We start from the raw sequence: 16470 nt of genomic DNA, 5'->3' as shown, positions 1-16470 counted from the left end.
GGTTCTTGTTTGCTCTAACAGCAAAACTTTAGTTGTGAAGAAGAAAACAAACAAACAAAAAAAAAAAAAATGAATGCGAAGAACACAGACATTTAATATATGAAAACTACCCATGTCTGAGATCTCATAGTTTACTCAGATTCATTGTGTGCAGGCAGGTGATGATCCAATAGGATCATTGGTCTGCAGTGATTGACTACAACTAAATGCTAGCTAGTACAGCAGTATACAGTACTTAAACTGAGATGGGGAGGAATGTTGAGAAGACTTTTTTCCTGTGTTTCTTCTTTCTCTATTCTGGTAACTAACATGAAAAACAAAATAAGTGGCTTATAAGATACCTTTATCAGCAAAACTACGGGCCACTGTCTAATGCTGCCAAGCATGTGCATACTTGTCTGTCTGCAGGTGAGTAAGTGTAGATAATGGATAGATAATATAAGTTGAAGAAGTGGCTTGAAAAGATAAAGAGAGCTCTCACATGTGTAGATTTTGATCATATTTCTGGCTATCAATTTGTATGTGGAATTTTTCTCAAATCACAAAAGTCAACATTAACAACAGTAACAAAATTTCTTCAATAAAACTGGAAATTTTTACATTATTAAAGAAGAAGCTTTACTGTCCCTTTGAGGAACATAGGGACAGTCAAGTAGAAATACCAACTTCTCCTGAGAGACAACTACAGAGGCTGATCACTGGCCCAATGTACCACTCTCCTCTGATCTTGAACTACAATAAAGACCCCAGTCTCTCAAAGTATGCAAACTCAGAATTAAATATTTTAGAAGATCACTAATATCTTATCCCATTGGGAAATAGAAGGTGGCTTAAAATGAATAAGATAAAAGCTAGGATTGTTTAAACTTACACTATCGACTTAGATAAAGAACTAACATGGGAAAAAGATAATTCAACAAAATTATGTAAGCTACAAATGCAAATATGAAATGGGCATGTTTAAAGTTCTATTATGTTTAAAGCTTGAGACTATGCATGAGTTGACAGTACAATATTGAAAAGATCTGAATTCACAGACTAAAATAAGACATACAGCACATAAATTAAAGGAGAAAAAAAATTTAATGGTCACAATCTGGGTAAATAGACTACTGACAAAAAACATTCATGCCAGTTTTCTTGTGAACTATGTTTGCATTAAATGCTCACTTATTTCTACTTCTCTTGTAAAACATTTGCATGTTTATAATGAGTGTTAGAATACAACTTAAATGTTTTAGTATATTCAAAACCAGTATGCAGCATGATGAGCTGGCATGACCAGATTATTAATATTACAATTAAATTAAGAAGTGAAGGAGACTCTTTTGCTGACTGTGGCAGGTCAGTTTCATTAACTTTCATGGATCCATAACATGACTTTAAGCCAATGATATCCCTAGCTTAATAATTATTGGTTTCTTGTTGCTGGTCAATTTCATATAATGAACATTATACAATTAAAAGAGATGGCAAGGTGAACTTTGCTCGAGAGAGACGTGAGCACAGAGCAATGGGGAGAAAAAGATAGACAGATAATTTATACTGTAGTGCCAACTGGATCCAGAGCAAGCCGAAGCCCACCTGGTATAATGACATGCACATCTTTACTTTGATACTGTTGATTATGTCACAACTCCAAGCCAATGGCTTCCTGACATCAGAGAGATGATTGCAGTGACATTGGTGTTGAAGTTAATACTCCCAACATGCTAGATGACTGAGATGGTGGCTGCTAGGATGTCTGTATCTGTGATGGCTTGAATAGTGATAATGACATGATGATGGCAATGACAATGATATTACCAATATATAAGATTACTTTGAATGTTTAATCCACCTAGCTCATACAGATCAGCAATCTGTGTACTTCTCCTGACAAAAGCATGCAATTTGACACTGCACACCCTTATAACTTGTATTATGTAATTGAAATTATATGGCATAATGTTCCTATACTTTGTATTAAAACTGAATGACTGTGACTTAACACAGTACATTATTCTGTTTTTGAGTACTGAACTTTATGCAATAATTATTTTTATCAGATCTAACACACACAGTGTGGCAAAATTGTAGTGTTGTTGCATGGTCTTGCCCACACCTAATATCTTTATGTAATACCAGGAAAATGTAAACAAAGTGCAGTGATTCTTTCAAGCATTTGCATACCTAAGTGGCACAGTCTATTGAGCCAGATGGTCAGTGTTACACACCTTCATTCCTAAACACAACCTGAACCCTCTAAGACAAACTTTTTTATAATTTCTTTAAGAAGTCTTCAGAAATAGCTCTACAGGGTTCTGGGAAGGCATTACAAAGCTCTTCTTTGGATGCTGGTGGCCTTTTGTTTGGTTCTTTGTTGATATGATCCCACACTACTTGAAAGTGAATTCATCTTATTGGCCATTTGTTCATATCTGCTCCTACACAAGAAGTGAAATGTGCCACATATAGCTGCTTCCACATTTGAGTAGATGTGCAGTGTTTCCCCTACCATCATATCAGGGAGGCACCCTGCCCCCCAACGGTAACCCCCACCCTCCCAAAAAGGAATTTAGTGTTATTCTATATCATATCAAATCAATTTTTATTTAAAAAGGTGCTTTTCATGCAGAAAGCAATTTATTTATGAATATTAAAATAAAACAAGCCTTTAGACACACAAGTATATAACAAAGCAATTTAAAAACACCCAGATCATTATGATATCTTTCACACACAATCACGCATGCACACAAACACACTCACACACATACATAAACAAAGCGCATGTACCCTTTCCCCAACCCCGCCCACCCATATCCCATGAACTGAAGTCCCTCGTTACTGTCTGTTAACTGAATGTAGGTATACAAGTGTTTGAAGAAAGACATCTGTTCCTAGGTTATATATACATACATATATATATATATATGTATATATATATATATATATATATATATATATATATATATATACACACACTCACACACACCCTTCCCTCACCCACCCTCCCATCTTCTTTGGGTAAGCTGGATGGCTGTTTATCTCAAGCTCGGGTCGTCTACCAGAGTCCTGAGAGCTTGAGGATCCTATGCAGTATCTTAGCTGTTCCTAGGGGCCCCTTTAGATGGAGTTGTCTGATGGTTCTCCAGGTATCTGTTGGAGCCACTTCTCCTAATTGGGGGACATGGCCCCATATAGGCCTGTCACGATAACAAATTTTGCTGTGCAATAAATTTTCTCAGAAATTATCGCAATAAGAGATAATATTGCGTAAAGTGATAATATTGTCATTTTGAGACCATTTTCAACTAATGTAATGACAATGCCATGAAAATGCAAGTACCTCCTTTTAAAGATCAATAAACTTAATAAAGAACATTTTACACTGGAACTGGAAGAATTTTTTAAATAACAAAACAAAACAATAAATAGAATGGACTCTCAGTCATTAACAATGAATGAAAACCAAACACAACCAAAAACAATAAGTATGATAGAAAATAAAGTCTCTGTTTTCTAAACAAATTTGCTTTTCAAAAAAAAAAAAAAAAAAAAAAAAAAATATATATATATATATATATATATATATATATATATATATTTATATATGCCACTTGTTTTCAGTCCAATTCCTAAAATGTTTCTCATACCTTTAAAAAAAATACTTCACGTCAGTCACTCATCCACGGATACCATTTGTGATAAAACTGTAACAAGGAGTTACCTTAGCAACATTTGGTAACAATTTGGTATGTCTAAACATAAAAAAAAGTACCCTAACAATGGTCAAGTTCAAGGACATGACGTGAAAATGAGTGGGGAAAGAAATAAAAAAAAAAAACATCAATAGCCAAATAAAACTTTAGAAGACCTTCAGAAAGTCTAGAGATGCATTGTTCAAGAACACTTTAAAAGATTAGATTGAAAAGATCTGGCTCCTTGAAGTCTAAATATATACAGAATTGAATTCCTGAAGTATAACTTTAAAGTTATTGTCCATCCACTCTGATTGCTAAAAATGATAAAACAGGGGGTCAAACAAGCAAGAAAAAAATCCTAAAATAATTGTAGGTTTAACTTCATAATTATCATCATATTAAAGCTAAAGCACTCAAAACTTTACAGACAAAGCATCCAATATTCTAACAGATATTAATTTAAATATATGTTTTGCTCTGTCTGGAATTTTATGATAATTCCATTCAGTCCTCAAACCTCTGGGGGCATTGACTTGTTTCTTTCAACAAAGTTTAGGGGACAGATGTTGCTTTTACTGTATACATAAAATAAACCTAGTTCCATCATTCATGTATCACATGGCAAATTAGACTGCATTTCTACTTTTTCTTTGTCAGTTCCACTGCATGATTCAGTTCTGAATCTTGCTCAGATTTGAATAACAAGTATGTATGCACTATGTAAAGTAGTTTGAGATAAAATATGCTCATTTAGAAAATTACTGAAGCTGAAATTGAGGAGGTTTTTTTGTTTGTTTACAAATGGCTGGTTTATGGCTGTCTGAAAGAAGTTCTGTTTTGGTGGAAATATCCACTCATAAACAAACAAGTTATAACTTTCTTTTTGCCAATCCTGTCAGAACCTGTTGCATTTCAATAGAGTAATACTTTGGCCAAGGCAGGGGTAGCAAGTTTGGTCCTCGAGAGCTGCAGTCCTGCAAGTTTTAGATGTTTCCCTTTTTCAAAAAACTTGATTCATATGAGAGAGTCACTGATCAAAATTTGATAAGCTGGATCCACTTAATTTGAATCGGGTGTGTTAGGGAATCAGCGAACCTTCTAAAGCTTGCAGGGCTGTGGCTCTCGAGGACTGAACTTGCTACCCCTGCCTTTCCTTTTGTTTTACCAGGACACTGCTGATTTGTTGATATGCCACTAGCAGCCATCAATGGTCAACAGATGAGACAGAGAAACAAGAAGGGACAAGGGGAATGTTCCATATGTTAACATTAGCCTTCTCAGCGATGTGGTAAATGAGAGACCTGTCACTTAAAAGATCCTGAGTAGAAATCTATGAGAGAACTCAGTAACGCCAAAAATAGCAGTTGCAGTATATATGTCCCTCCATTCCCCTAAAGAGGCCACTTGTCTGTGGATTATCCAGATGTTCGTCTTCAAGTTCACAACAGTGAGATCTGACAGAGTTTAGCGACTTCTTTTAAATAGGCATAAATATGCAAAACAACCGCCCCAGGGAATTTCCAAGATGGCTGCAAAGCGGCCTTAATTCACTGCCTGAAGTTTGCAACTTAAGCTGCCAGATGGACACAAACAGGAGACAAATTAAATAAATGTCGCTTTGGGCCTATTTACATATGCCTTTTAAGCTGAGACTGCTTCGGCTTTGTTGCAGAACTTCAATTGGTATGAAAGTACAGAGGAGGTGTGGAGGGGTTGAACTTGATCCGTCACTGATGCACCATCCATTTCAGCCAGCAAGAGATATGGTCAAAGAGATGAAATGTGCTAAGCTGGTCACTGTAACTGATAATACTGTCCTTACACTACTGATTGATGGAAGTACATAATATGGGACTGTGCAACCTCCATTTGTCGTGGGTGACTAACCAAAGATTAACAGTGACGGGGTAACAAAGATATCTTCTTGGTAAAACTGGCTATTGTGATTGTGAGAAGGATAAGCTGGAAGCTACCACACCAGCTTTGGTGTAAGTAGTTGGCACTTTCTTCACAACATGTACTCACTTGTGGCCAGTAGGAAAGCAAATGTTTTATTAAGTAAAAAAAACAAAGAAATAGCTCATTAAATAAAAAAACGTGAGAGAGCAGAAATTTTGTCTTAAATGTCCTTGTTGAATACGTAGGACTGATTCATAGTGTAGCATTAGCCTCATCAGTAAACAGCAAAGGGAGAGCGAAAGGGCACACAAATCATTCACACTCCCTCAAGTGATGTCAAAGAGTGTAAGAGCGCTGTTTTAAGTGACATTGTGTTAAGATGGGCCTGTATAAAGAATTCTGAAATGACCATGAGGACAAAAAACAGCTTTAAGTAAATTCACAAATTCATCATAGGCCTTAGCCTTCCATGGCTGAAGAGCAATAAACTAAAACACCATAAAAACAAGAAATGGTTAATGTCTAAACGCTACATAAAAAACCAATTTCCAGAATGGGGAAAGAAATGCGATCAGAGTTGCACAGAATTTTCCTCTTAAAAACCCTTACAATGTGAGACTATACATCATGGATACTGCATACAACATAAACAATGAGAAATGAAGTATATAGGTGTGCTTCTATATGTGTTTCAACTTTCAGATTGGAGATGGATAGTATTTTGTTGTGGTGCTAAAAAGAAGGACAAGATGGATTCTTATTGAGCAGTATCCAAGAAGCCCATATACAATGTTTCTCATCTTTCTCTAGAACAAAAAGCACATCTATCCTGGATGTGAAATATTATAAGAGTCCCTGAGAGTATCTATGGAGGAGTAAAGAGCTTGTCCAACATTTCACCTTTCCAATAGAATTTCTCTTCCAAAATATGGCTGAGTTTTAATAAATGGCCTTTTCCTTTCAGTACTCCAGCCTTTTTGTTTCTAAGTAAGCTAAAGTCTGACATACCACAATAAATGATGTCCCATACATCCCTCTTTCCCACCCTGTGCCTTTTTAAGGATAAAAACTTTAAGTGTCATACAAAAATGCATGTAGGTATATTACTGTTATATAACATTCCTGGCAGCATTATGATTTGAGGTTATTAATTATCCAGCAAAGTCGAAGATTTTTCTCTTCATTCTGAGTCACTAAGTTGTTTTGCCAAACTTACTTAAGTCTGGCCGAAAGCTCTTCAAAGTGGCCCCCTGAGCCACTTTCACTTAGCAAAGTTTGCTTCTCCACAGAAGCTGCTATCCTGCTGTGCGGCTACTGTGCTGATTAAAAGGTCTTCTGGGCCAACCGAAACACTTTCTTTTGAGACTTCATGCCGTACCTCTGCAAAGTCAGACTAATGGGTCTAAGCAGTCTAGAGTAATACAAGTATATTTTCCTCTATCAGGAATGTTTAAGAATTTTAACTTGTCCACACAGACAGCATTTACAACATGTTTAGCAGAGGAGGGATAAAAAAAGTTCTAAACCATGGGAGCAGAGAGGTCCCTTTTCAGTAAAATCCTGAGGATTACCCCATCTGTTGTTATTAAACACCACAATCCTTCTTTTAATCTTAATGCTCATAAAAATCAAAGGTACCTGGTTAAGCTAAGAAAAAAAAAAATCATGATTTGATCGATTCTTATTATATTAAAATGCCATTTTTATTGTTGCCTAGGTGACACATGAGAAATTACAATATGAACAAGTGGACAGAGCAGGTTAGAGAAAAAAATGACAACATTCTGTAGAACAAAAGGATTAGCATGCAGTGTGTGTTCAGGTCCAGTGCAGAGGTCAGGTAAACCACATTTTGAACCCAAAGCTGAATGATTACAGACACACATGTGGAACAGAAGAAAACAGGCTTAAATCATGCTGCACCTATGAGCTCATAGCATTCTTGATGTGCGAAGCATTATGCCAGCTGTGCAGACAGCTGCACTGATTAACATAAAAGCATGTTGGCCTTTCATACACATGTAAGGCAGCAAAATGCTCTCTGTGTAGACACAGTATGATTTTATTTGTTTGTAATGAGTCTGAACAGCATCTCATGTGGCTGTCCTGCAGACATACAGAGGTTACTGTGCCTGCAGCATGAAGACCTAGCAATAGCTTTAAAGGTAAATTCAGGCAGCAGGATTCTGTGTCAGTTCTGACTGAGGAAAAGTACCCGTTTTGATCAAATCTGCTTTTGACTGAATACAACAGTATATTTTGTTGGTATGGAATGTTACACAAATCAAACCAAAGAAAAAACAATAACTATAGTCGGGTACTTAGAAGATGAAAAAAAAAGTTGCCTTTCTTTTTTTTTTTTTCTTTGGATGTGCTGAAATATTTCAGCTTCTCAAGCAAAATGCTTTATTCATAAAAAAAATAGCAGCAAGTCAAATATTCAACAACTAAGCTGTATCAGTGTAGATTTCTAAAACAGTATGAAAGACTACAGCTGTCAAGGCAGAGTATTGGAAAAAAAAAACATGTTAACAGGCTCCTCTAATGAAAATAATACACAACAATAACTTTGGCTTGAAGTTGTGGTTTGTAGCCTTCCGACAGACGCAACTGCTGAACTTGCAGTTCAGAGGAAGAAAATGGTCAGAATCAAGAAGTATCTGGATTCCTTTATCGCACTGCAAATAATTTATTAACATTTCCCCATTGTTAGGGAGTCGGCTTTTTGTTAGGCTTCCAACCAGTGGAAGCAAAAATGTGCAGATATGAGTTGTAGGGGAAGTGCAAGAGTCTAAAATACAGTGAGAATTTTTATTTCTTTTATTATAAATTTACGTAACAGTATAGTGTGTGATCATTTTCTATGAGGCAGGCTCTGCTGCCTTATCTCTCATCAGTATCAAATAATTACAAAGCAGGAAAGTAACAGTATTTCTATTCTTGTTTGATATGGATATGGTTTAATATTCTTTATATGCAACAAAAAATACTATTATGCTCAAATTTCTGATCCAGTGACTTGGCACAGGTGTGTGTGTGTGGCATGTTCCAAAGTATAATTTAAAACTGACCTCCACCAACTTGTTGGCATGTTCACGGAACACCTGGGCGTACTCCTTGACCTCCTTCTCATTTCCACTCTTAGCTGCTTCAATGAGCACTAAGAGGGGCACGTTGGTCTCTAGGAAAGAGTCGGAGATGTGGTCCATCACTGCCTTCCTCAGCTACAGGACAGAGGGAGAGACACAGAAAGGAGGTCACATTATTAATGTTGAAGATGACTTCACTGGATTACATTTGGCAATGATTACTTATCACTTAGCCGTGTAATGAATATGGTGTAGTAACATAATGGGGTGAATGGAAAGAGACAGAAGGGCAATGCAGTAGGGAAGAATAGAAAGAAAAAAAAGAGAATAAAAAAACTGTTAGCAGTTATGAGTGTAAATTGCTTGTAAGGTGTCATTTTTCCCATGATGGCTTTACAGGAGTAGATGTAAGTTGTGGCTTACATCTTTGTTTATGTCATCATTTTACTCCAAACCAGAAAGGGACTGTGTTTTATTAGATGAAGAATGGTCCCTGATCTCAGTTACTGGGATATTCAATAAGATGTCAAGAGAAAGAACATATAGAAACTTCAATATACACGTCCTTTGTGTAACACAACGAGGGAGTTAATCACATGAGACCAAAAGGGGAAATAAGTATATTCCTACACATGCAGCTCATTTATTTTCACGGTACTTTTAGTGGCTGTTTAAGAAGATAGATGGATGCATACATTATTTCCCATGAGGAAAATTGTTATTGTAAAAGCAACATACAGTAAAATGGTAAATGGTCTGTATTTATTTAGCACTTTTCTGTACCTGGAATGATACCCACAGCTCTTTACATTATACGTCACATTTACCCGTTCACACACACACATTCACACACTGATGGCGGAAGCTGCCATGCAAGGCGCTAACCATGACCCATCAGGAGCAATTTGGAGTTCGGTGTCTTGCTCAGGGTCACCTCGGCATGGGCTTGACAGGCTGAGGAACGAACCGGCAACCCTCAGGCTACAAGACAACGACTCTACCCACTGAGCCACGCATACAATAACACAGTAAATTGGCAAAACACAGAAATAAGATGTACAATGCAATATGCCAATAATAGGAATGAATGAATTAGATGGCCAATCTATTGCTGGTTCTTCAATAAATAACAACTTTTTCAAATTATACCTGATGGTAACACAACTCATATGGTCCACTACTGTTAGTACAATATCCAAGATTCAAGTCTATACATTAGTAATAATGCAATCAGTTCCATTTTAATACAACGTTAGCACAGATTGTTTCATCGTGCTCCTGTAATTACAACGGTTATATAATGGAAATATACTAATAATTCAAATATTAAAAATGTAACCTATTAGATTTCTTTGTTACATGTATTACTTAGACTTTAAAACAACACGCATGTTTTAATCCTCTTCATTCATCATGTTTCCACAAACCCAAATGATGACATTTAAAATGAGCAGGTGTATTTAGAAACATGGCTGAACAGGGTTCAAATGACTTTCAAGTTATCTTTTATAATTACACGTATACCAAACATTGCAAACATTTTCTTAAATTATAAAATGCAATAAAGGGTAGACAGGATTTTGACTGACAAGAGAAAATTACCCCCCCCCCCCCCCCCCCCCCAAAAAAAAAAATCAAATGCAAGTCCATCAGTTGCACAAACTTGATTGCTAGCCCGTAGAAAAGAGGAGAACAATGGAGAATTATGACTTTCCAAGGGCAGAAAATCCATCAGTGGAGTCAGACTAGATTTGACCAAACAAATGGACATGACAGGACCGTCTGCAGAGGCAAGTATACACTGTGAAACCCACGCTCTCTGTAAGCTCTACTCAGTACTTGTAGTTTCCTGAAAAGGTGTGTGCGAGAATCAACACAGGACCATAACAGAATGCATTTCTAAAAAGCCTGATGAACTCTGTCATTTCTGAAATGTGAATATTGCAACCTTTTTGTTCAGCGGAAAATAGACCTGCATCAGTGCAAATGTGTAACCTTGCTATCCTCTTACCTGATGGGAAGGGTGAGGAATCAGAACAGATAAAAGTCCTACATTGCCATTGCTATTTTCACACCTCATTAGGGCTGTTGCAGCATAGGAGAAACTGGTTGTGGAGCACACTATTAGTTTGGAAAAGGTGAAAATGTCTTGGCTGCATGTTCTAAAAATAAGAGATTAGCTACATAAGTTACAGCATTTCTTTTTCTAAAACATTATGATGAGACAGTGCTGACGGAGACTTTGGCAAAATGCACTTGATAAAACTACAGTGGTTGACCAGACACGAGCAGAAAATGGTTAACAGCTTTTGTCAGGCCAATAGAAGGTGTAACTCATAAAGGACAGAGTAGGACAGCATCAATCTTATATATTATTGAATGTCAGACTGACACTAAGTCAAACATGATAAAGATAAAGATGAAACGGGAGCCAGGCAAGAACAAAGAAAAAGAAATGTGTTTCTATCTATCATGTACAATCTATCATTTCATCTCAGGTGTACACTGGTTGTGCATTAAATCATAGTGGAATATAATCCCCTGTGTACTCAGCATACCTGAAATGGCTTTCACTGAACATGCTTGTTTTGTTTTTAACTCTATTATTTAACTCTATTTTTTATAGATTACTGAATAGACTAGAACAGACGAACAGATAAAAGACTAGGTTAGCATAGGTAAGCTGGAATTGTTGATGTAAACTGACAGAAAATTTGATAAAGTTTGATAGTCTGAAATTTAGATCATGGTTTTTGACTTCATCAAATAATAGTGGACAAATTTCAAATACTATCATTATATTGCTTGAAAAGTATTTCAACGGGCATTTTTTTTTACGTATTACATGTCTAAAAATGAAATACACCTACTCACTATCTGGATGACGGCTTATGTTCCACTAAAGATTCACTTGAATATTAAATGACCTTCTTAACATCCTCTTCCAAGAAACATTATTTTAAATAAATACATTTTTTATTTTAATTTTGATATAATAGGGAGATTTAGGGAGTTAAAGTCAAGAACCATAAAACTGATGCATACGAACCCCATTCTGGCATGTTTTAATTCATCCTAGAAAGGATTAAACGTACTTTCTCCCCTCTCCTCAGAACATTGTTAAATCATTTCCTCAGATCTGGTATGTCTATCTCCTAAGGGGTTTTCTTCTTTATTTTCTTTTTGTAATCCTGGCTACTATGATTTCAAATATTTCTTGATGAGGCCTTAATTTTTCATTTGACCTTTTTCTCCAAGGTTAGGGTAATTTTTTTGTATTTTACTCCAATCTCACAAATGCCAGATGTAAAGTTGTTAAAAACATGGTAAGACTACTGCCTGGAAATATTTGAACTTTTGTGTTGTGTGTATCAAAGATTAGTATGTATACCAGTTTGCAGTGCATTTCATTAGTCAGGGTGTTCCTTCCTATTATATACACATTTTTGGATTGCCGGAAACCTAACTGGATAGGAACACGGCTGTAAATTAAAAGCTGTCATTGTTGTTAATAAGAAGCTATTCTTAATTAATAGCATATATAGGGGCATAAGCACACCATGCATGTAAATGTGTGCTGGGAGTTGGGATATCCACGGACATCCTATAGTGAAACAGATTCTGATGGTGAATTTGAGTGGAAAGATGATACAGACGACTGATTTCCCAAGTTGCAATCTGTAGTGCTCCATCAGCATTCTAATGCCCACACACCGCTCCCACAAAAATCCATCTTCAATATTTCAGATCTCACCTCTCTCCATGCTCAACTCCCACTGTCTCTCCTATAACGCTACCTCTGTATTTCACCAACACTTAAAGGAAATAGAACTGGAATGCCGATAGATAGCTGAGGGACCTGTTCATTACAAGTTAGTGAGGAAGCTATTTGTCTCTAAAGTTGAGCAGTTTACAGTGGCTGAAACTCTAAAAGCAATGCAGGTCTTTGCTTTACATGTAAATATTTTTGACATATTGAGAGATACAGTTTCCCTCATAGTCTTACATTTGATCTTTCTAGAATGCCATATGGTAGATGAGAAGCCTGCATACAGACTGATAAAAAATAAATCTGATTTACCAAAATACACTACCGTTCAAAAGTTTGGGGTCACTTCCCTATTGAATCCCATGGCAAAGTGACCCCAAACTTTTGAACAGTAGTGTACATGAATATTCCAGCTGGGAATTTTGTTAATTGTATGTAGTAGGGCGTTTGACAACACTGGCATTGTCTATATTCATGAAGAGAGCTGCAAACTCACCAAGCACCATTTAATGTCAGATGGATGAGAAAATCAATTTGTACTCAGATATTCAGGCCTGACCTTTAGTATGTCTGTGGCTGAATAGGAGCATATTCTTGTAGTTAAGCTTCTTTTTTTTTTACTTACCAACCTGTTTGTTTGGGGGGTTGAGTGATATATTTTTGTTCCTTTAGCAGCCTGGTTGAAATACTTAAGGCCAGTCTGCTTTTCAGTTTAGAAAAACCAAGTACGGTTACACACACGTGACCCAAGCTAACAGCAGCTTGGACCAGGACCACCTGAAGAGTTTAACAACTTAAACCTCAACCTACCTAAAGTAATCCTTGCATTTCCTTGCACTGATTTCAAGGTGGATGTTAAGTCATGATAAAAAGAGGAAACAAAACTTTGTTTTGCATGTTTAGGCTCAACTCACTTAAAGACGATACCTTAGAGATATTCTAATCCTGTGTGATTTCTCATTGTTTTTTTCCATCTAACCTTAACTCACCACTTGGTACAAGCAATTTTTTTCCTAAAAGAAAACTGATTTAGTTAATAAGGAAGAAAGTCTACTTGGTTTGGGTTGAGAGAAAGTATAGCCTAAATCCATCGTTCAGATTAAACCTGCACGTGGCTGAAAGGTAAGTTTCATATTACTATGTGATGTAATCGTGTCTTGACCAAGCAGGTTGTATGTAATGTGGTGAGTGTGACAGCAGATTTATTTGGCCTTTGTCAACGATCGACATCATAATACAACAGATGATTTAGGAATGATGTTAAACGAACATATCGGTATGAAAAAATAATGCACCAATAAAAGAGGAGAAAAGAGCTGAAATTTCAGCTGTTGCTTAAATGCAAAACAAGAAACGTCATGAAATCATTAAAACGAAGCACATTTAACGACGTTTGACAGATGAATATCTGTGTGGCTCATTGATGCGTGGGTGGTTAGGTTATCTTCAAAGATCAGATTAGCATTATTCTTGCATGTTTGCATTGTAGGGTTGGGGGAAATGTTTGTATTTTGTAGAAACCTGTTCTGTCACAAAAGCAGATGCCTGAGGGAGACAGTTGCAAACATGCACTGTGATAAGTTTATGACTCATGACAAAGAAAAAGAGAGACGGAATTATCTTGAGCATACACTTGTACTCAGAGTCTCTGGCAATCTGACTTGTTTATAGATCAACAGAAGCTAACCACATGCAAAAACAAGGATCTGAGTTCAAAAGAGAGCTCTGAGGTGGATTTTTGGATATTTGAATCCACAGTTCAAATTTTTGTAATACTATTTACTTGAGATTTGGTATACATTAAGGTGGATACATAAGGGTCAGCAAAGGACAAAAAGGACAAAAAAAAAAAAAAAAAAAAAAAAAAATAGTAATTAATGATATATCCCGGCACCCGTTTCAAGAGTCACATAACTTGAGTTAACTGCAAATAACATAATAATTAATAACTTAAATTGCGTCACAATAGTTAACTTTACGGCCGCCTGCTTGCCGGCTCAGCGACCAGCAGGACTGCAGCCTGGTGGCAGCTGACTGACAGGGAGTGCATCATGTGGCGCCGCCCCACCCCCCCACCTGGATTGGCCGGCTCGTTACCGGAAGGCGGGCTGTTCGTCCATTGGAGCCCTATTTAACCTCATCGGCAGCATTATTCGGGGCAGCTGTGGACAGTGGGACACGTGCCTGCCAGCCTGAAAGAATTACAGACTACTGTGTGGAATTAGCGAAGAATAATATTAAGGACTTTGAGTTGTGTGTGGTGTTCCCTGGCCTGAGTGAGGAGAAGTTAATCTTGGTTTGTTTTTGTATACTTAATTCCGCCTTTGTGCGTGTTTCCCGTTTTTGTGGACATTTTCTTTTGGTTATTATTATAGTAATTGTGATACCCTTTAACGGGACACTTTAAGTTGGTTAATCATTTTGCTTTGTACTTATTTAGTGTGGCCGATACCAGAGCGGTATCTGGAACCCATTTTGTTAAAATAAATTATATTTCCTTTAACTCTGGTATTCGGCTCTCTTTGTGTTCCGTCCTCCTTACCCCTAGAGCACGAGGACGTAACATTAATCATCCTCAAGATATTAAAGCAATTAGTTTTGCTTTATGAAAATAAGCTGCAGACACATCAGATTTGTATGTTTTTGTGGCTGACCCTGTTCATGACGTGACATTGCTGATGTAGTTAACTGGTTATCATGTAAAGTTCATTCAGAATGCCAATCTATATCAATAAATCAATTTACCTTTCATCTTTCATTTATTTTATATTACAAATAATAACTTCAATCAGGGTCAGGCATCTTCCCAAAAAGAAAGGTGAATGTTTAAATAAGTTGCATTCACAGAAGCTTGCTTTACTTTAAGTTTACTTTTAGCTAGTTGGAGGCACCATTGCTAAACATGTGGAGAGCTGATTCACTTTAAGCAATGTTACAACAGGTGGTTAAAGGCTTAATGATAAGCTACAGATTTTAAACACGATTTTAAACATGAATGTAGTCTCTTAGGAAATAAATTATGATTGAGTTAGCATGCTAACCACGACTTAAAGGGTGTAGATGTATTTCATTTAACAACATTTTTGTGAACTGTCTCACTATTAAACTTGATAATCAAAATGAATTAATTTATTTTGATTTTTGGTGAAAGCTGAACTTTGCTGTTAGTGCTACACTTTTGGTAACCATGTCATTTCTTCCTTTTTAAGACATTCTTTAATTTTTCTTATTAGTGTAATTATGGCTTGCATTTTCACTGGATGCAAAATATTAGGAAGTACTCAATTTCTAAATTCTAATGATTTTATTTAAAATAAATACAGCATCAGATGGTGTTCTGAATGTCAAAATGCAAAGACGTAGTGGCACTGGATCCAAACCAAACTCTGGAGCTGCCTTGGTTTTCACAGGGTACCGCAGTGCGCATGATAAACATTTTCATTAGTAGATCATCTTTGCTAACACCACCGAGATTGGGACAGCCAATTCAACTGGAGGTTTCAAAACACCAATCCTCAAACCAGCGGGTGATATCACAGCTGTTTATTTCTCCCTTCATAAAAAGTAGATATCTTACAGTATTGCATAATAACACCTGTAATTTCCCCTTAAGCCAGTACTGTGCGACAGTGGAAAGAAAAATCCTTTTAAAACCCTTTCAACATTGTCATGTTCAGACAGGGCAGCTATCTTTCAAATAGAGTCACTGGGGATACACAAATTATTCGCTTGCAAAAAAACATTTCGTCTGGAAAAAAATAACAGGTTTAATTTAATATGATCTGCATGCTAAATACGCTCATAAGAAAACATATGTGCCTGTATGTTTGCAGTAATCAGCCCAAACTGGTTCACAAATTGCTGTTATCTATGTTTTCTTCAAAAAACAGGAAAGGTTTAACACGACAGTTAATAAAACATTAATTCCCAGCCTCAGAATGTTCTGGATAAAAAGATGAAAAAGATTGAAAATGAGCTTGAATTTTCTTTTAAAGGCAGAATAAAGAGTTACAGCTGACAGGAATCG

General features: G+C 36.5%; 1 protein-coding gene across 3 annotated transcripts in view; it reads right to left on the bottom strand.

Annotated features, from left to right (window-relative positions):
- The window catches only part of ctnna2 (catenin (cadherin-associated protein), alpha 2), a 316827-nt gene that overhangs the window by 71986 nt on the left and 228371 nt on the right, over positions 1-16470 (bottom strand). For 2 of the 3 annotated variants that reach the window (XM_041982885.1, XM_041982886.1), the window contains one exon: positions 8657-8809. In XM_041982885.1, the coding sequence (XP_041838819.1) occupies positions 8657-8809 (153 nt within the window). Of the gene's footprint in view, positions 1-7971; positions 8264-8656; positions 8810-16470 lie in introns of those variants that run through there. The other variant, XM_041982887.1, reaches the window with a different exon arrangement.

This window comes from Melanotaenia boesemani, chromosome 4, assembly GCF_017639745.1.
Source record: "Melanotaenia boesemani isolate fMelBoe1 chromosome 4, fMelBoe1.pri, whole genome shotgun sequence".
NCBI lineage: Eukaryota > Metazoa > Chordata > Actinopteri > Atheriniformes > Melanotaeniidae > Melanotaenia > Melanotaenia boesemani.
Note: the sequence above shows the minus strand (reverse complement) of the source record. Positions and strands in the feature narration are given on the sequence as shown.